The sequence below is a fragment of the Zingiber officinale genome, chromosome 11B, assembly GCF_018446385.1.
Source record: "Zingiber officinale cultivar Zhangliang chromosome 11B, Zo_v1.1, whole genome shotgun sequence".
NCBI classification, from domain to species: domain Eukaryota; kingdom Viridiplantae; phylum Streptophyta; class Magnoliopsida; order Zingiberales; family Zingiberaceae; genus Zingiber; species Zingiber officinale.
Window position 1 is genome coordinate 7,918,655 of NC_056007.1, and position 21,773 is coordinate 7,940,427.

A 21,773-nucleotide genomic window follows, 5' to 3' on the forward strand; every position below is an offset into this window, starting at 1 on the left:
AATAGAATGAAGAGAGAGAAAGTGTGATAGAGAAAATGAGGAAAAAGAATGTGATAGGAGAGAGCACGATGAGAGAAAATGTGATAGAGAAAATGAGGAAAAAGAATGTGATAGGAGAGAGCATGATGAGTGGATTAATTATCCGGTTGACACGTTTAGCCCTGTGAGTGGTCGAGACTCTGCATCGTGACTGGGATCAAACAGGTGAAAATCAATATTCGTCTCGTCGTAGAGTGCCACCGAAGCCGCCTTTGCGCTGATGTTCGAGCTCGTCCGCCTGTGGCGGCGGGGCTGCTCCACGGCGCCTTCGGTCCCCGCCTATCTCCTCTCTTCCGTTCTTTTGCGCTCATCGCACTCCGCGAGCGCTGCGTCTCCCACGACTGATGCGGACGAGCGTACGAGGCCGAAGAGGGAATGGCGCACCCTCCCCCCATTTGTGCCTCCTGTCGACGCCGCTGCGGTCGGGAAAGAGCTATCCGGCCTCCGACCTCCCGCCGCGACCGAATCCATGACGGCCTTGAAGTGGGTCCGCCGCTGCTGCCCGGACCTCCCGATGTCCCTTGTCCAGAAGCTCTTCCGGCTGAGACAGGTCGCCCGCCCTCCTCCTCCCGTTTGATCAAATGCCTAATTGACTTCGTGATATTGTATTTCCCAGCTGAAAAAATTGCCTTTGTTGCAGGTCAGGAAAAGGGAGTCTTCTGAAATTGAACCTCTTAGTAATGCTGATCATCCTGAACAGGGCCGATTTAAAAGGGTCAGTATTATTAACTTCTCAATTCGTATTCTGTTAGTTTTCATTGCTAAAGAATTCATTCTTTAACTTTTTTCAAGGTCTCAGCCAAAGAATCTATGATCCTCGGAGAAGTTATCCAATTAACTGTAACCTTGCAAAAGCTTACCAACGAGAGAAGTGGCAGGCTCAAGTATAATGATGTTGAAAATAGCTTTGTTCGTAGTCTTGGGCTATACAAGGTTCAATTTTTTTTTGTTGCCTTGATCTAGTGAGGTACTATTTTACTTCAAACTACTTGAATTGTATTATTATGAGACTTGCAGGATGAAGCTATTATTGTGATAAATAAACCTCCTGGTTTGCCTACACAGGTAGGTAATTTTGATTCTAAATTCCTAATCCTCAATGATGATTATGCTTAGTATGTCATATCCTTGTTTCATAAAGGGCGGTGTAGGAATTAAATATAGTGTGGATGAACTTGCTGCAAATTGCTTGGAGTATGAGGGTTCTGAACCACCTAGACTGGTGAGTCTCAAATTGGTTAGAGTAAACTACTACTCAGATGACTGAACTTGGTTTACTTGTATAAATATTATCAAGAATACCAATCTCCTTAAAAATGTTAAGCACTTCGGTTCACTGTTTTATTTAAGTCATAGGATACTTTGTCTATTTTTTTAATTCTAAATCAGGAAGTTATGTGATGCTTAAATAGTATATAAACATAGCAGTGAAATTCATTTATTCAAACGAGTCTGATATTTAACAGTCTTTCCTGAGCAAGGAATGATCTTAGAAAGGAACAAATGGTGTAAGGATCTGAAAGACAACAACTGGGTTATAGGTGAATAAAGAATGTTACTTCCAGGATATTGGTAGGGAAACTTGCTGTTGGTGTTAAGTGATGCTGGATTAGAATTTTGAAGCATATGAGTTATTACAACAAACATGTGAAAACAAACTAAAGATCAAAATTGCAAATCTGATATTGATGTGGTTAAGTGTCGTGTCCCAGATTGACTAAATCCAGTATATCATTCTTCAGCATTTTATATCTTCATTCATACAAATAGTCAATGTTTTTGAACTTCCAATCCATGATTGTTAATACAGATCTTTACTTGCTATTATTTCTTCACTTGCATTTCTAGATAAGGGAAGATTGTTCTTGAGTCTAGTTGGTACATGCTCATTAGTCTTTTGTACATTGTGTTGTGCATTTTGTTCCATGTCACTTAATGCTTATTGTTTCAGTACAGTTAGATGTGTGTTTCTACAAAGTTGCAGAAATGCCCACATATTGAGCACAAAAATAAGTTGTAAATACATAATCAGTGATTTAATGCAACCTGTTTTAATAATGCAACCATGCTTACAGGAGAGCTTTCAATTACTGGAATGTTCTCTATGCAGGTACATAGACTTGACAGAGATAGTAGCGGTGTTCTTGTCCTTGGTAGAACTCAAAGTAGCACAGCTGTTCTCCATTCTCTCTTCCGCGAGAAAACTTCTGGAGCATTGTCTAATGTAAGCAAACTTCCCTGATACATTCAAATAAAGGATGTCCATGGAAACAAATATTGGATTTTTGGTTTAGGTTTAATTCTAAGAGGAATTTCTAACCGAGCTTAACTTCTGTGCCTCAAGGATATCACTGGTACCCAAAGAGCAATCCAAAGGAAGTACTTGGCTCTTGTTATTGGAACTCCAAGACACCCACGGGGCTTGATATCTGCTTCACTAGCAAAGGTTAAATTGTAGATCAGAAAGTTTACTTGGCCTTTTCCATTATTGGCTCAAATTTTGAAAACAAACATAATAGATTTTTTGTTAAATTATTTTTAATATGGTTGTCTTGAATTATCAGTTGAGCATATGGGCATACCATAAAGACTAATGGTAATACCAGCATAAATGCCTTTGAAGACATTAAAATCCCAATTTCAAAACTTGATGAAATGATCACCTGCTTCTATCATATATTATTGTCATGCCTTTATAATATGGTGCTCGATAGAAGATGATGAAATGGCTTACTTGAAATTTAAATAGTAAATATATTTTTGTGAAACCTGTTTCATAAGCTCCTTGCTTTGTATTGTATGTTAAATAGATGCTAGTCTAGACAATCTTAGATCTTTGGTTTGTTTCAGATAGTACTGGAAGATGGCAAGTCAGAGAGGATAATCATTGCAGATAATAGAAGGTCCACATCTTCACTTCATGCTTTGACAGAGTATAAAATGATTGGCTCTTCAAGTCAAGGTAGAGATTGACTTTCCAAAACTTCTACAAGCTTATATTACCTTCCTTCTTACTTTAGTTACGATCTGGTATAGGTTATGTAAAATGGTTATGAATTCCATGCATGTACTTCATTGCTTGCATTAATGCGTCGTAAAGTAAAATCGATTAAGAAGATTTATTTTTGATTGCCTGGTTGATGGAATACCTCAATGTGTATGAATAGATGGTACTTATTTCTAGGGAAATAGTTACTGAAGTCTCAATTATTTTCTTTAGAAGTGAACACATATAATCCGAGTCCTAAGCCCATAGTAGTGCTTGTTGTAAAAGTTCCTGTAGTTGAATGTAACCGATTGCCCTTTGATTTATTGTAGAAGAAGAGTAGCTTTAACTGAAGTGATGTATTCCATTTGAATAAAGCTGAAATTCTAATGACAAATAATGAAATGCCCTTGTGGAACTTATTTTCCTCTATATAGTGCCGAAGACATGGATGTTTCTTGTGCTCTGTGATCAAAGTATGTTTATGTTCCATCAATCATACTGTTACTCGCTTGTATGCAGGCTTTACATGGCTGGAGCTCTTTCCCCTAACCGGAAGAAAGCATCAGGTAGAGAGTTGTATGCTAAAAAATTGATATTTGTGAATGTAACTAATTCATTCTTTGTCGTAGCTGCGCGTTCACTGTGCCGATATCTTAGGAACGCCCATAGTTGGAGATGACAAGTACGGGAGGCGAGAAAACATGAAGTTGGAACCCATTCACTTGCCTCAGTCAGTTACTAAGTCTGAAGATATCCCCAAAGAAAAGCTTCCATTTGGCCTCAATTTGAATGGTGGAAGCATCTCTGACAAATGGCCTCGAATGCATCTGCACTGCAAACAAATGGTGTTACCTAATGTTTCAATCGCGTTGCAGCAGCTGCAAACTAAAGATCACGATTTCTCACAAGTCGAGAAGCTTAATCTAGTTGCTCCATTGCCACCACATATGCAAAAGAGTTGGGAAATTTTGAATTCGCTAGCATAACTTTTCCGGTTAAAGATGTATAAGTTATGAAGAATTTAGGATCTGAAAGAAAGAGAATTTGCTTCTTTAGACTAGCCAAGGATATTTAGGTGGAATTCTTTCATCAGTTACAGATGAAAATCAGTTCAGAAAAACAGAATGCTTTCAGCTTAGTTTCTGAAGCCAAGAGATTGGCAAACACTAGAAGGTAGATATAGACAGAAAGATTGGGAATTGCAATGTATTCATTGTTTTTGTATGAGCAATAGAGCTTGATTTACATTTTTAGATTCCTCGAAACTCTTAAATAAAACTTTATATATGTTTTTCACCTGGAGGAAAGTTAGCAATTAGATTAGTGGTGGATGTGGCCACCGAAGGTATTGTTTTGGAAAGAAATTGCCACTGTTTTTCCACACCGTCATCCATCTATGTTCCACTGATTTTCCTCACCGTTGTCCATCTTAGATGGGTTGAGTCAAGAATATTATAAAAAAAGTTCAATCTCAATACAATTTGAAAATTCTAAACTTGAATTCGAATAATTGATTTAATTTTTTTTTGTTATTTTATTTATAAATTTTATATTTATCTCAATACTTCATCATTATCATAATCTTTGATATATATATATGAATTAGATTCTAACCCAATTTTAATACAACCCAAAAACTCACAATCAAAATCAGCTCGGATTGAATTGCAATGTATTCATTATCATAATCTTCATGATATTCGTCCCCTCGGGGTGGTGCGATGATTAAGATATGAGATACTGTCACATGAGGTCTTGGGGTCGAAACTCGACATGACCGAACATAACCTCTCCCATGTCTTGACCATTTGCACTAATGACTAGTAGCCACCCGTGTTAGACGTTGCATCAGTTGCAACGTCGGGAAGATGAAGGGGGGCCGATCCTTCATCTTCCTCCATTTAAAGCTGTCATCAAGGCATCGGTTGGTAACCGATGTCTTGCTTGATATAAATGGTGGCGTCCAAGGCAATCTGAAGTGGGTGTGCGTTTGAGGTGAGCAGAGGATAGCTTCTGGCGATCAGAGGTGTGTAGAAGAGCAGTGGATGTGATCGTGTGAGCAAAGGGAGAACATCCGTAGGGACGAGATTTGGTTTGTTGAAGAGTTCGAGAAGGTTCCGTGTGGTGATCTTCTCGGCGACAGCAGCAGCGACGTCTCCGGCGGTTCATCGGCGACTTCATCGACCGGCGTCTTCGGTTGCGGTTCTTCGGGAGATCAATGTGAGTGTTTATGGTTTCTGCATTATTATTTTAATTACTTCGTTTAAGTTTTCATGCTCTCAAAACTACCAACAATGGTATCAGAGCATGTATAGTTTTGAAAGCGTGAAAAACGACGCCGAAAAACTCGTGTTTTTCCTTTTTCTGTTGCGAAGAAGAAAATGAACAGTGAATTGAATCGATTGAAATTTCGTTTCAATCGATTCAAAAATCGCTAACAGTGTGTATTTTTTATTTGAATCGATTGTTCAATCGATTCAAATATTTGAATCGATTGAATAAGGAATTGAATCGATTCAATTGACGGCACAGTGCTTTATTGAATCGATTCGTCGATCGATTAAAAATCATGTACAGTAATATTTTTGATATTTGAATCGATTCACGAATCGATTAAAGAAAAAAAATACATGAACAGTATCATTTTACGAAGCACAGTGAGTTACGTTTTAATTATTTTTTGCATGCACTTGAATCGATTCAAGAGAAGACATGAATCGATTCAAGAGGATTAAAGGCATGAACGATTTTGTTTTTCTTCCAAGCACAGTAAATTGTAATCGTTGCATGCAGACTAATGTTTAAGATTTAATTGATAATCAATTAAATAAACAGTGCATGAGTTAAACTTTAATTAAATATATTTATTAATTAATTAAATACATAAGAAAATGTATTATTAATTAATAAATAAATATTTAATTAAATTATGGTTCAATTTACCGAAAATAGAACCCTACCAACTTGATCGATCAAACCCCGGTCTGATTTAAATTATTAGTTAATTTAAACAGACCACTTTGATTCAATAATATCTAAAGCTGGTTCAAATTATTTGTTGATTTAACCAGCTCAGTTTATTATTGAATTAATAAGGGTGATCTTGACTACAGAAGTTGGGCTGATAAAATATGACCGGATTAGTTCCGTTGTGTCAAAATTTGATCAGAAACATTGGATTTGTTCTAATGAATCAGACTTAATCCAATGGGCAATTGGACGAGTCAAACGAACCTGAGTTTGATTAATAAGTCTGTGATTGACTCAAATGGGCTTAAACGAGAACAGAACATAGATCCAATTAGATTAGTTCTAATAAGGACAATAGACTAAGTTTAACATCCAGACTCCTGATTGACCGGTCTAATGGGTTAGTCGACTTAAACTCCTGAAAATCGAGAAGATTTGTTTTTCTTGATGTATAATGATGGTATGCCTGTATAAATTGAATTAAACTGGTTTTGTACTGGTTAGTCGGTTTTGTACTGACTTATTTAAATTCAATTTTTCAGATGGCACGGACGATTACCACATTGACTCGTCGCGAAGTGCGGCGAAACCAGCTCCGAGAGGAGATTCAGGAGATAGAGTATAAGTCTGCTTATGGAGTTGACGGACATGTTAGATGGCTGGATAGACTATTTTGGAAACTTGAACAAGAAGAGTTTCCAGTCCTGGACAGTTATAGGATCTGGGCATTGATGCATTCATTGCCAGAGTATCCCAGGATAATAGCAGACTATGTATGGGGGCATCATCAAGGGCGTGTCACATATTCAGTACTGTGTGAGGAACTACTTCACCATATGGGTGAAGAAGAGCCTGAAGAGTCTGAAGAGGACCATGAGATGCTCAAGGAAGATCCAGAAATGGATCTAATGGAGAATCCTGAAGCTACCCCATCTGAGATTATCCCAAATGAGTCCAGGTTAATAGGGATAGTGTTGGCTGCTATACTAGTGTTTGTCCTAGTGGGAATAGTGCTAGCTTATCTAGTTTATTAGTGTTCTGTTATTATCGTTATGTACGAACAGTGTAAGCTCATCTAGTTTTTGAGTCATGTAATAATTTCTGTTGTTTTGTACGAACAGAATTATATAATAAAAGTTAAGTTATATGTTAACTAACTTGGAAATGATTAGTTCATTTCATGATATGATTAGTTCATATAAAAATGATTCGTTCATATAAAATGATTTGTTCATTAGTTGGGATATGTGTAATATAATTGATCAGTGTTGATTAGATTAGAACATACAAATGATGAGTGGAAACAATGTTATCACTTGATTTTGTAAACTAACTCTAATTTACACTGAGTCAATAAATAGTTGCACATATATGAATTACACTGAAATAATAAATAATTTGTTTATTTATGTAGATCATGGCAACTAAAAACATCATAGCTGAACTCAATAAGGGTGAGAAATTATATGGGGATAACTACAAAATCTGGCACCTCAAGATACAATATGTTCTTGAGGAACAAGAAGTTCTAGAGGCTGTAAACCAAATCATGGAGGAATCGGTTGATGGTTCCACAGCATAGCACAGACGTGACCTTGATGCCTATAAGGCATGGAAAAGGAAGGACTCCATTGCTAAGGGTATATTGATTAGTTCAATGGTGGATGACCTGGTATTTGAGTATGAGCCATTACCATCGGCTCATGCTGAGAGAAGTACAGTGGAGTCAGTCTGAGTAAGCTCCGTCAGCTAACTATCAAGTTTGATAGTTGTAAGAAGCGCTCGAATGTTACCATGGCCCAACATCTCAGGGAGATGGGTAACATGATTCGAGAGTTGAAGACTGCAGGTTATACGTTGACCGATGAACAACAGGTTCAGGCAGTTATTCGTTCCCTTCCTGATTCTTGGGAAACGATGAAACAGAACCTGACCCATAGTGAGAGTATCAAGACTTTCACTGATGTCTCACGCCATGTGGAACTAGAGGCGGAGAGGATTGAATCCGCAAGGATTTCGGGTCAAGCTTTTGTAGCTGAAGGTTATGGTTCCAAGAATAAGAACAAGTGGTTCAAGAAAGGAAAGGGGAAAGGAAAGGAGGTTAATGTTGTTGCTGCGAAAAACCAAATCAAGAAGAAAGGAAAGAAAAATGGACAAAAACCTAGGAGCAAGTTGACTTGCTTCAACTGTGGCAAGAAGGGCCATTTTGCTCGGGATTGTACTGAGCCTAAAAAGGTAAATCCGTTTTTATCTTCTTTCCACGAGCAATATGTTGCAAGTACAGTGTTGTTAGCTGATTCGTATCCTTTGTGGATTGTAGATTCAGGAGCAACGAACCACGTAGCTCGTGATCGAGCTACATATGTGGAGTACCGTCGGGTACCAGCTGGCAACAAATGGATATATGTAGGAAACAATGCAAGAATAGAAGTCAAAGGAATTGACACTTGCAAGCTCAACCTACGTGGTGGAGGCACCTTGTTTCTACATGATGTCCTGTACGCTCCTGAGATTCGACGGAATCTGGTTTCTGTTATTTGTCTTCTTGATTTAGGTTACAATGTAAATTTTTATAGCCGTTGTGTGGAACTTCGAATTAACTCTGTGTTAATTGGATATGGTTATGTAACAAATAGTTTTATGGTTCTTGATGTAGAATCAAATAATAATAGTTGTTTTTCAAACATTGCTCTTACTAGTAATGCTGATGTTAATGATGAAATTTGGCATGCTAGATTGGGACATATAGGACAAGAACGAATGAATAGATTAGCTAAGAAGGGCCTATTAGGCACTCATGCTAAGATTAACTTGTCTATATGTGAGCATTGTCTTGCTGGAAAGGCGACTAGGAAACCATTTGGTAAGGCTATTAGGGCTGATTCACCATTGCAATTAATTCATTCAGATATTTGTGGTCCAATGAATGTGAAGGCTAGAAATGGGAGTTCTTATTTCATTACATTTATCGATGACTTCACACGTTTTGGTCATGTGTATTTGATTTCTCACAAATCTGAAGCATTGGATTGCTTTATTCGTTACTTGAACGAAGTTGAGAATCAATTGGAACGTAAGGTTAAAACCTTGCGCACTGACCGTGGAGGAGAATATTTGTCTGATCAGTTCAAGACAATGTGTAATGAGAAAGGGATTATTAGACAGCTAACTATCCCTGGAACTCCACAGCAAAATGGGGTTGCTGAAAGAAGAAATAGGACTCTTCTTGAAATGGTTAGGTCTATGATGGCGCAAGCTAATTTGCCAATCTCTTATTGGGGAGATGCATTGCTAGTAGCGACCTATATACTTAACAAAGTGCCTTCAAAGTCAGTTCCATCTACCCCACATGAACGTTGGACAGGCAGAAAACCGGATTTGAGTAATCTGAGACCTTGGGGGTCAGCTGCCTACGTTCATGATAAGACTCATGAATATGGAAAACTATGACCCAGAGGTAAGAAGTGTATCTTTATAAGGTACTCTGAGACCTCTAAAGGTTATGTTTTTATTGGTGAGCGACAAGATGGAACCATCTCTGAAATAGAGTCAAGAGATGTTACATTTCTAGAAACTGAGTTCCCAACACGAGGTGAAGTTGATAAGACAATTCCTCTATATGAGATAGAGGAGGAGGATAATGTTCCTTTATCAACAAATCAGGAGATGCCTGAATCTAGTCAACCGAGTGGGAGTAATTTGCCACTGAATGAGTCAGTTTCTCAACAGTCTAACCTTCGAAGAAGTAGTCGTCAGATTATTCCACGAAGAAGGTTTGATATTGAGAATGAGGTATTAATGGTTCTCCCAGTTGACGATGAGGAACCTCGAACAGTTGAGGAAGCTATGGGCAGCTCAGTTAGAAAAGAATGGAAAGTTGCAATGGATGAAGAAATGAAGTCAATGAGAAAGAATCAAGTTTGGGATTTAGTCGATCTTCCTCCGGGCCGAAGGGCTATTGGGAATAAGTGGATTCTCAAAGTAAAGAGGAAAGCAGATGGATCGATTAATCGATACAAAGCTCGATTAGTTGCAAAAGGATATACCCAAATGGAGGGTATTGACTTTGAAGAGACATTCTCCCCAGTTGTAAAGTTTGTGTCAATACGTGTCATCCTAGCTATAGTAGCACACTATGACATGGAATTACATCAGATGGATGTAAAAACGACTTTCCTTAATGGTAATCTTGACGAAGAAATCTATATGGTACAACCAGAAGGTTATGTTGCTGAAGGCCAAGAGAAAAGAGTATGTAGACTTCGGAAGTCTATATATGGGCTAAAGCAAACGTCAAGACAATGGAACATAAGATTTAATGAAGTAATATTATCTTATGGTTTCGAAATGATCAATGAGGATCATTGTGTTTACCTAAGGAAGGAAAAAGGAAAGCTTGTCATTTTATCATTATATGTTGATGATATACTAATAGCTGGAAGTGACATAAAGTGTGTGATAGAAGTCAAAAGTTGGCTTTCATCACAATTTGACATAATAGATATGGGAGAAGCAGAGTACATCTTAGGAGTGAAGATCGTTAGAGACCGATCAAAGAGGCTTTTGAGTTTGTCTCAAGAAGCTTATATCACTAAGATACTACAACACTTCAATATGTCAGATTGCAACATTGAACAGACGCCTATTGCGAAAGGTACTATCTTGAGCAAAAGTATGTATCCCAAGACTCCTGAGGAAATAGCCGAAATGAAGAAGAAACCATATGCCAGTGCTATTGGTAGTTTGATGTACACTATGTTGTGTACTCGTCCCGATATAAGCTATGCTGTTGGCTTAGTTAGTCGTTTCCAGTCAAACCCAGGATCGAGACACTGGAAAGCGGTGAAGAGGATATTCAGATATCTTAAAGGAACAGCTGATTATTGCCTCTGTTTCCAAGGATCAGATATGAGCCTAAGTGGCTACTCAGATGCAGATTGGGCAAGGGACCTTGATGACAGAAAATCCACATCTGGCTATGTCTTCTTGCTGAATGATGGCGCCATCTCATGGAACAGCAAGAAGCAGGCTTGTGTAGCCTTGTCGACAATGGAAGCTGAGTATGTGGCTTGTGCAGCGGCTGGCTAAGAAGGTTCCTGAAGCATCTGAGGATTGCTGAGGATAGTGGGAGTCCTGTTACTGTGTACTGTGATAGTCAAGCTGCGATAGCATTTTCCAAGGATCCCAAATATCACAGCAAAGGCAAGCATATAGAAATTAAGTATAATTTTGTAAGGGATATTGTTGACAAGAAAAAGATTATTCTTGAGTACATCCCTACACGGAATATGCTTGCTGATCCTTTTACTAAGCCATTGACTAAAGAGTCATTTCATGGTCATATGAAGTCTTTGGGACTTCGGAGAATGTAACAATTGTAAAGACATTTTGATAAATAAAAATTCCATGATCTATTCAGTGTATATGTCTTGGTTACATTCGAATAAAAGTCTCGATAAGCATGTTGGCAGATTGGGATTGGTCCACTCACATGGACAATCATCTCTATTTGTTAAGTACGAATAGAGGTAAGATCGTTGCTTATGGGACAGCTTTTGTAGCTGTGAATAGAGACATACCCATAAGTTAAGGTCGCCTTGATATTTGGGTCAAGATGAGATCATTTGTGTAATGATTGGAGTAAATGCACCCACCATTTACTGAATCTGCTTGAAGCCAGATTAGAATTCATATGTTGAATTCAGGATTAGACATTGGGAATGTCTAGATCGAAATCTGTACTATGTTAAATTTGGGAAAAACATGCGCTCTTTTTGGTAAAGAGAATAACATCGTAGCATGTGATTCATACCACATGTGCTATGGCGACAAGAATGGTTGTAGGAGAATGGATCCCTGCTTCTCTACTATGTGAGACCCTTGAGATTATAAGTTAATCTCGATTTTACCCTAAGTGACTATTTAGCTGTCTACTTGAAGTTCTGATCAGTGTCTGCTACTTTAGCATGTTTCCTATTGACTATGGATGATTCGGTCTATGGAGCATAACTAGGAAAGCAACTGATTAGAGTGAATGGATTCTAGCTAAAAAGGAAGATTAAGATTGATTTACATCTGCGACATTTATTCACTGGTACCGGTTACATTTTTAGTTCAGTACATAAAATGTAATTGTGAATAATTTGTTTGATTGGAGGTGTTGAACATGCTCTTGACATATGGTCAATATGAGGGATTAGAGATGTTCATGATGATGTAAATAATTTAATCTGGGGTAAAGGCAAGCCATTTATGTCTATGATTTGTTCTATGGACATTTATGTCTCTGATTTGTTCTATGGAGCAGCTAAGTAAGGTGTGACAATCTTCTTAGCAATTGAATGCTCACTGTGCTTGCTGTCGCACGAACCATTTTCCCTAATGTATGGAATGGATGTTCTGATCTAGTCTTTGTGACTAGATTCTCATAAAGTCTGTGTGACTTATTTGGTCTTTGTGACTAAATTTTGTTCTGGTCTTCGTGACTTGATCCTCACAAAGTCTTCGTGACTTATTTGGTCTTTGTGACTAAATTTTACTTTGGTCTTCGTGACTTAATCCTCACAAAGTCTTCATGACTTATTTGGTCTTTGTGACTAATTTCGCTCCGGTCTTCGTGACTTGATCACCTTGTAGTCTATGTGACTAACATGGTCTATGTGACCATATGGATTGACTTGGACCAGTGGGAGATGTTAGACGTTGCATCAGTTGCAACGTCGGGAAGATGAAGGGGGGCCGATCCTTCATCTTCCTCCATTTAAAGCTGTCATCAAGGCATCGGTTGGTAACCGATGTCTTGCTTGATATAAATGGTGGCGTCCAAGGCAATCTGAAGTGGGTGTGCGTTTGAGGTGAGCAGAGGATAGCTTCTGGCGATCAGAGGTGTGTAGAAGAGCAGTGGATGTGATCGTGTGAGCAAAGGGAGAACATCCGTAGGGACGGGATTTGGTTTGTGGAAGAGTTCGAGAAGGTTCCGTGTGGTGATCTTCTCGGCGACAGCAGCAGCGACGTCTCCGGCGGTTCATCGGCGACTTCATCGACCGGCGTCTTCGGTTGCGGTTCTTCGGGAGATCAATGTGAGTGTTTATGGTTTCTGCATTATTATTTTAATTACTTCGTTTAAGTTTTCATGCTCTCAAAACTACCAACAACCCGTGATTTACCTCCTCCGTGTTGACCTAAGGACGAATTGACGGGGGCGCTGAGGACGAGCGAATCACTTTTTTACCACATAATATTCATTTTTAACATCTCTAATATTTACTTCGCTCTGTCCATTCATAAGGCCATTGTCTTTTTTTATTTAAATTGTAAAAAAGAAATTTATTTTTCCTTTATTATAAAATGGTGTTTCATTTTATTTTTTGAAACTATTTTTTTTATCACAAATATAAAATTATAATTACTACATAATTATAATAAGTGTTGTGCAATTATAATAGTTACGATAACTATTACACTATGATCCTGTAATTTTTATAGTATAATATTGACTCGTATTAATTAGAAATAAATATAATGTTATACTAACTGCTCTAATTTGATGTTGACATATTGATTAGTGTTGACTAGTGATAAAATATCTATATTACAAGAGCTATGAAATATAATTACTACATCAGTATATTATTAGTATGATACTTAATACCTCACCTTGGTGCTTGGATATTATAGTCATCGAGCCGCTGATGTGGCGGTTTCATATTTTTGGATATTATAGTCATCAATTTGAGTTAATCCTATCAGGTTAGCTCGTCTTGCTAAATAATTTATCAACCCAAGCCCGTCGCGGGTTGACCCACCGCAGGCCGACCCACCTAGGCTTGTGACTCACTCGGGTCGTCCCACGACAGGCTTGGGTTAGCCCGTGCGCTGAGAAACACATGTGAGCTAAGTTTTATGTAGAGCCATCAATTTAGGTTGGGTCCGTCAGGTTGGCCCGCCCCGCCAAATAATTTAAGTGGCTTGGGTTAGAATTTTATTAACCCAAGCTTGTCGCGGACTAACCCGCCTAGGCCCACAACCTCGCACTGGTCAGCCCGCAACGTGCTTGGGTTGATCCGCGGGTTGAGAAACACCTATAAACTAAGTCTTATGTCAATTTATCATCTTTCTTTTTTATAATTTTGAAATAAAAAATAATATTTTTTATCAAACATATATACTCATTTGCGTCTATTTATATTTAAAATATTTGTTTCTAGAAATATTTGATTAATAAAATCTTTTCAAAGTAAACGTTGAAAATATTAAACTATCTTCTTTATTTTTTTTAAAAAAATTAATGGGTCCACGGATTGGCTTGTCTAACTTACAACCCGCCTTGGATTGGGTTGAGTTGGAGGTTTCCCAATCCGCTAAGATGACGGATCGGCCATCCCCGCCCCCCGCCCCACCAAATGGTTGGCCTGTGGCGTACCACAGGCCGATCCATCCTGCCACGAGCTTGCCCGTTTAATAACTCTATCGGATACTAACTTTCATCGAACATCTCACCTTAATGCTCAAATATTAGCTTCTACTGAGCACTTGGACTTGGTGCTCGAATACCAACTCCTACTGAGCACCTAGACTCAATGCTCAGATACTAGCTTCTATCGAGCACTCAGACTTAACGCTCAAATACCAACTTTCACCTAACATCTCACCTTAGTGCTCGGATATTCTAACGAGCACCTGAACTCAATATTCAAACCTAGCTCCATGATCACTTGCTAATGAATATATGACATCTTTTAAATAGAGAAACTAGTAATGATTGTCAAATCTGATTCCTTAAATACTTTCTATTAATATATGGTGCCCGACCAATGGAAAGATAACTAACAGGTGTCAAATCTGATTTCTTGATTATCTTTCTATTAATAGGTGGCGATTGATGAATGGAGAGGATATGATCCCTCATCGACTTTCACGAGGACAATGAAGGAACGTGCAATATTTGATATGGAGATATTCTTCTGATAACTATATAACCACTAGAGAAAATAATAATTTTTCTTCTTACCCGTGGAGGTGACCCTTCTCCGCGGAGCTCAAGGCTTTCTAATTTTCTCTTTCTTCTTCTCATTTCACATCTCTTCGAATCCTAGATCTCTACTATCGGTGACTAACATTGGCCAACTCCTAATTAATCTGTGTTACTTTTCAGGTGACTGGATCTCACGATGTATTTTTATTTTATTTTATAAAAAAGAGTATAAAATAATTTATTTGTTTCGACATATAAAAATATGATGGGATGAAATACGCTTTTTAACAATAAATTAAAAAGACCTTTCGATAAAAAATTAAAAGGAGGGTTACGACTGCAATTAAAATGGGACGACTACAATACGAAGGGAACTTCTCAACTGAATCGAGCGAGTCTATTTCATCAACTTGTTGGCATTGACGAGCACAGCAGTCAAGTCACAAGACGAGTCGCGACCAATTACGGGGTGGCGCCGTGCGTGTGGGCCCGATGTCCAGTCGTGGAGTGATTCGCTACGTAGACCCGAAGAGGGGTAAAATGCCGGATTTCAGCAGCATTCCTGTTCTTGATTGGAATTCCACTTGGAGTCCGCTTCTTCGTCTCGGTGTTGGACGGTGTGGCCTCATCGGATCCCCATCGGCACCGCCTTTTCCCCTTTCAGGCCGACCTGAATGGGCCAATCCGCCTCCAAGAAATCCAGTAAATCTCTCTCCTGTTCCTGTTCCTCTTCCTCCTCGGGCCTCCGTGCGAGGTTTGCATCTGTCTCCGTCGGCCAACCGGCGGCGATGACCAAAGAAGAATTGGCCTCATGCGAGGATTCCACCGCTTATTCCTCCAGAGATTGCACCGTCGACCTTCCAGACGAATGCTTAGCCCTCGTCTTCCAGTCCCTTGGCTCCGCCGACCGAAAGCAGTGCTCGCTGGTGTGCCAGCGATGGTTAACGATCGACGGCCAGAACCGACATCGTATTTCCCTCGACGCAAGGGCTGGACTCCAGGATGCCGTGCCGGGCATCTTCGCCCGATTTGACGCCGTCACTAAGCTTGCCCTAAAGTCTGAACGCCGAGCCGAGAGCATCGGCGATGAAGCGCTTGCGCTGATCGCCGCTCGGTGTCCCAACCTCACGCGCCTCAAGCTGCGCTCTTGCCGTGCCATTACTGATGCCGGTATGGCTGCCGTCGCCGAACAATGTTCAGTCCTCCGCAAGCTCTCCGTGGGGTCTTGCACTTTCGGCTTCAAGGGCATTGAAGCCGTTGTCCGTGGCTGTTCTGTTCTAGAGGAGCTCTCCATCAAGAGGCTGCGTGGCCTACCTTTCGCCATCGGCGCTAGTACGTCTGGCGACGAAATCATTGGCTCTGCCTCCCTCCGATCTCTCTGTCTGAAAGAACTTATCCATGGTCTGTGCTTTGCACCACTCATCTTTGGATCCTCCAATCTCAAAACCCTTAAACTAAACCGGTGTTCCGGTGACTGGGATTGGATTCTAGAGGACATAGCCGATAAAGTCCTTGGGATCACCGAGGTCCACCTTGAGAAGCTTCAGGTCAGTGACCGTGGCCTTGCTTCCCTCTCCTCTTGTGTCAATCTTGAGATCCTTCACCTTGTAAAGACCCCGGAGTGCACTGATATCAGCCTCACCGCCATCGCAGAACGCTGTCACCTACTCCGTAAGATCCATATTGATGGATGGAAGACCAACAGGGTGGGCGATGAGGGCCTCATAGCTATTGCAAAGCAGTGCCCTAACCTGCAGGAACTGGTACTTATTTCAGTGAATCCAACTGTTCGAAGCTTAGGGCATATAGCGAGCAACTGCCAGAACTTGGAGCGCCTTGCCATCTGTAGCAGCGACACCTTCGGGGATGCCGAAATTTCTTGCATTGCCTCCAAATGCATGGCTTTGAAGAAGCTCTGCATTAAGGGCTGCCCAGTGTCTGATCAGGGGATGGAGGCCCTGGCCAAAGGTTGCCCCAAGCTAGTTAAAGTCAAGGTAAAGAAGTGCCAAGGTGTGACACCGGAATTTGCAGGCTGGTTGATGGCATGCAAGGAGGGGATGGTGGCAGTGAATTTGGACACAGCAGCACCAACTGAACAGGCAGAGCCCAGTGTTACTGAGAGTGGGGCGCTTGAAAACAATGAACAGTCAATCGATCGAATTGGGGCTGTCAATCTTCACTCATCAAGCTGTAGTTCTAGGCCGTCTCCATGGAAGGCACAGATGGGACTTTTTGCCGGTAAGAACTTTGTAGTGTCCGCTATCCGGAGATGGTCTCATGGGAGTAGTAACTCCAGTCATACATGAAAGGGAAGGACAAGCTCTTACTTCTGTTGCATTTCATCTGGCTAAGTATTTTAAGGTGTATGTCATCAGTTAGCACTTCAAATCTAATGTGCCTATTTGCTTGATATTGTTACTTCTGTTGCTGGTCCTTATGCTTTCCATCTCCATGTTTATCTACAAAATCTTCGACTTTGTTGCTGATAGGTTCATATTCATATTACTGATGCATGCTCCTCGGATACATTATGGGTTTATCACTTCAGAATTGCTAAAATGTTTTGAAGGATGCAAAAGGTTTTTGAAACAAAATCGTAAAGATTGCCTGATGCTGTTTGATATACAAAATATTATCTATATTCTGAATCTTTAGACACTTTGTCACTCTCTAGTAATGTAGCTTGATTTTTTAAGTTAGGGCTCACTGGCTCAGCATTGATTCTTCTTTGTATCTATTTATGCATGTAGTTTGAATACATTTGTGTAGCTTAGACTTGTTAATAGTTTGTTATGAAGTTAAGATTATTGCACTGAAGAAAATTTGTGAATCGAAACTAGGATATGATACATTATGGAGTAAGATTTGTATTGAAGGAAACACCTGAGCTGATCTTCCACCAGGATGTATGACATATCCTGTTCCTAAACTTAAATCTGTCAAATGTATAGATGCTTGATAACCTAATTTTATTAGAAGACTAATAAGGGATGTATTCCAGATGCTTGACATATGCTGCTAAGGTAGTCATGTAACTCTTGCTTTGAGCTAATTGGATCTCTAAGGATCATACTATGGACAAGTGTTTGCTTAATCATAATACTGTTTTGAAAAGGTTGATTTAGGTAATCATTTTACTTGGTGATTTAGAGAATCAAATTGGTGTTGAGGATAATCTTTGATGAGAACTTAGAGAACCCTCTGTTGATGATCCCTATTGGTGTTTATTAGATGATTTTTATACTCATATATATATATATATATATATATATATTTATATTTTTTTTTTTTGACTATAAAATCCTGTTTAGCTAATTGCCTTCATTACTTTTCATTTTCTGGAGGTATAAAAGATTATGATCAAAGGGTGAATCCCTTTCATTTGGTTTTAGAATACGCAGCATCTACATGCATAGGCAGGGAGAGCCAAGCTTTAAGCACACTGGCATGAGATCGATGAGGCTATAAACGATCAAGTTAAGTTTTGTATTGTTTAAATTTGAGTCAGGTCCAACGGAGTCTAAAATAAATCAAGTGGTTGAAATGGATTTTCAAACTTGAATGAATTTTTTTAGGAGTTGTTTAGATATTATTGAGTCCTCAAGTTTATTTGATTATTTAAATTTTTTATATTTTAAAGTTTGTTAAGTTGGTTAATGAATTTGATATTATAAATTTATTTGTCTATTTATAAATTCGATATGAGATTTAATGATGAATATAGTCTATAAATTTGTTTATGAATACTATTAGGGGAAATCAACGGGCGTTTCAAATTTTACAAAATATAAAAAGAAGTTTCTTTTTTTTTTTTTTAAAATAAAAGTCAAAATGATTTTATTTAAAAATACCCTTTATTCCATCATTATTCTAGCTTAACAGCCCTGAGCAGATGTTACAAGAATATTAATTTATCAAAATTATTAAAATCTTATTAAAATTATTTTAAATTATTAAAATAATTTTAAAACGTTATAAAAATTATTAAATAACTGCTATAGTATTACAATAGTATTGTATTGCTATGGTATTACTATTGTATTGTATTAGGTGTTATATGATAGTTACATAATAATTTTTTTATATTATAATATAGTAAAAGGTTATTATATACATCTTAAGTATTTTTTATTGTTCGTCATACTATGTAAAGATATTATGTAAAGAAAGAAAAATTATTGTATCAGTTTATAATTAAATTTTAATATATTATAAAAATTGATGAACCAAGTAATATTGACTTCGGGCAATCTACTCGGCTCAATAAAAGTTTTTTACTGATCCTTAAGGTAAATCGGAAAGTGTTTGACGTAGACGGTCCGAAAGTTTAGTAATCCATGATTGCATGTCCCATTTAAAAAAAAAATCCTTACAAATTTATTGTAGTTGTTATTTAACGCCCTTCTATTATACGATAATTCTGAGGTAGCTGTCACTTTTATATATTATAGTAACTAATGGTAGTTGTTACACTAATAGGAAAAAAATTATTACAGCAGTTATATAGTAATTTCGATACAAATGCTGAAATGGAAAGTATTATGGGATAATATATGAGGCATCCTTTTTGGATTTTTTGTTTTTTTAAAAGAGATATCATTTACTTTTAATTTCGGATGTCTTTTTATTTTTACCTAATATTATTTATGAATAATTTATAATTTTTATTTATGTATATCAGGGAATTAAATATATATGTATTAAATTTATTCATTTAATTTATAAATTAAATAAACATAAATAAATTCTTATGGAAGTTAAAGACAAAACTCCCGAGTCAGTTTCAGTTTTCCAACCAATATCCAATAATAAACTCTATCCTTCATCCCCACCTTCAAGGCCATACCTCTATTTATTTCTGTTACTCTGTTTCTTGAAAGTCTTCTGTTATTCCAAGCAGCGTTGTGTTCACCCAACGCCCATGCTTCTGCGCTAGCTGTTCTTATCGCATCCCCGCTCATGATTCACCTCGAACCTCCCTCCCCGTTTCCATTTCCAAAACTATCAAATTGGATAATAATTTAATTCAAATTAAGAACATAAGTTTATTGCCTTTTGATTTATCAGAATTGGAATTGGAGATCTATCGACCCATTTTTCTATCAATTGATACGGGAGTAATTTATTTTCAATTCTTAAAAAATTATCTATGTTGGTTGTGGTATGCCTACTATTTTGTCTTTCCGTCGCTCGTTCAGGGTGATTGTTGGCGTGGACAGAATCACCACGTTTGGTTCTTTTTTTTTTTTCTTTCAAGTTTTCGAATTTCCAATTTTTTTTCGTTTTAAAATTGGGGAAATTTAATTTTTTGGTTTGGGATGCCGGAATAAGATATACAACGGCCGATTTCCTGTAGTATAAGGTGACCCAGGATGAGTGGCTGCTGGAACTGGCCGCCGGAAATATTTCAGTTTTAGATCTTGCGACGCAATGATTTGAAAAAAAAAAAACCCGGCTCTAACAATTTTCGGGCAGATTGGAGGCTAGAGATGGCACGGCGGTGATTGTATCCTTATTGGCTGCCATCTGTTGGCGTTGGTTCAGCTAGACGGAAGGGAGTATAAATTCTCTGGACACTAAATGAACTATTATATTCATTGATTGATGGTGATGGATTCCACCTATTAAATAGGTGGAGTCCATTCCTATCAATTAATTAATTTGTACGGTCCATCTTTTAAATCGTAAATTATGATCCAAAAGATCCTGGCTGTAATTGGGAGGAACGGTTGCAATGAACGATGAATAGTTCGGTTGTTTGAGAAAGTTAGGGTTCGTTTGTTTTGCCCCATTTTCATTTTCATTTTCTGAAAAATACGTGTTTTTCATTTTTTAGAAAATAATTTTTTCGTGTTTTTCGTTTTCTTAGAAAACGCTCTCTCATTTTCTTAAAAATGAATATGGAAAACGTAAACCAAACGCGTTTTTCATTTTCTCATAAAATGAAAACATAAAACAGCGTGGAAAACGTAAATCAAACGCCCCCTTATGTTTTTGAGAATTTTTTATATTTAAAAAAATGGTGTTGGTTTCACAAAGACGAGGTTTTAAATTGGGAATTTTGATATATTTTTCTTAAAAAAAATCCATTTGATATAATTTGTCTTATAAGTCACCTTTAATAACAATTCATTAATTTTAATGATTTGGATAAAATAATTTATTTTAATTAATTAAATTATTTTATAATATTGATTTAAAATTTTAATTGGATTGGATAGCTTCTATTAATATCTATTATTTTACTTAAAATTATTATATCAAATTAAGTTAAAAATAAATTATATGTCGTGATCTCTATTTTTTAAAATTTAATTTTATTTGAAATATTAAAATATTATTGAGGTATTAAATAATATATATATATATATATATATATATATATATGTGTGTGTGTGTGTGTGAGAGAGAGAGTATTAATCGATTTAAAGGAAGATTTATATCTAATAAAATTATATATTTAACACGTAACAAATCGATCCAAAAAATATATTTGTTATTTATAATATATTATTATTAGTTTTTGATTATTACAATCAAAGTACCACTTACAAATAATGTTACTGTCCAAACACTTAATATTATTAGTATTTAATTTATTTGGTATCTTTAGATGAGATTTATCATTTATTTTAATTTATTTGAAATGAGCATGTTATTTATGTTATTATTCTTATGTTTTTTTTTTCAACAAATATTGTTACTATTTCTGCTAACTTAAGTTCAGTGTTAATTTTTAATGAGACAATTTTTAATGATGGAAAGGAGAACATTCTTATTGTTCTTACCTACATAGATTCA

General features: G+C 37.5%; 2 protein-coding genes across 2 annotated transcripts; both read left to right on the plus strand.

Moving 5' to 3' along the window:
• The first annotated feature begins 235 nt into the window (after positions 1-235).
• On the plus strand, positions 236-4,286 carry LOC122035355 (RNA pseudouridine synthase 4, mitochondrial-like). The gene is made up of 10 exons (XM_042594760.1): positions 236-589; positions 680-754; positions 832-972; positions 1,057-1,104; positions 1,181-1,261; positions 2,150-2,263; positions 2,384-2,485; positions 2,890-3,001; positions 3,548-3,594; positions 3,658-4,286. The coding sequence occupies exons 1-10, from the start codon at positions 260-262 to the stop codon at positions 4,012-4,014; spliced, it is 1,407 nt and encodes a 468-aa protein (XP_042450694.1). The 5' UTR covers positions 236-259; the 3' UTR covers positions 4,015-4,286.
• Positions 4,287-15,516: 11,230 nt separating this feature from the next.
• On the plus strand, positions 15,517-17,511 carry LOC122034450 (F-box protein SKIP2-like). Its single transcript, XM_042593707.1, has one exon. The coding sequence runs from the start codon at positions 15,647-15,649 to the stop codon at positions 17,276-17,278; it is 1,632 nt and encodes a 543-aa protein (XP_042449641.1). The 5' UTR covers positions 15,517-15,646; the 3' UTR covers positions 17,279-17,511.
• The last annotated feature ends 4,262 nt before the right edge of the window (positions 17,512-21,773 follow it).

Coding starts and splice junctions, on each gene's coding strand:
- LOC122035355 (XM_042594760.1), top strand. CDS start 260: ATGTTCGAGCTCGTCCGCCTGTGGCGGCGGGGCTGCTCCACGGCGCCT. Junction 973..1,056: donor GTAGTCTTGGGCTATACAAG/GTTCAATTTTTT, acceptor TGAGACTTGCAG/GATGAAGCTATTATTGTGAT. Junction 1,262..2,149: donor GTTCTGAACCACCTAGACTG/GTGAGTCTCAAA, acceptor TTCTCTATGCAG/GTACATAGACTTGACAGAGA.
- LOC122034450 (XM_042593707.1), top strand. CDS start 15,647: ATGGGCCAATCCGCCTCCAAGAAATCCAGTAAATCTCTCTCCTGTTCC.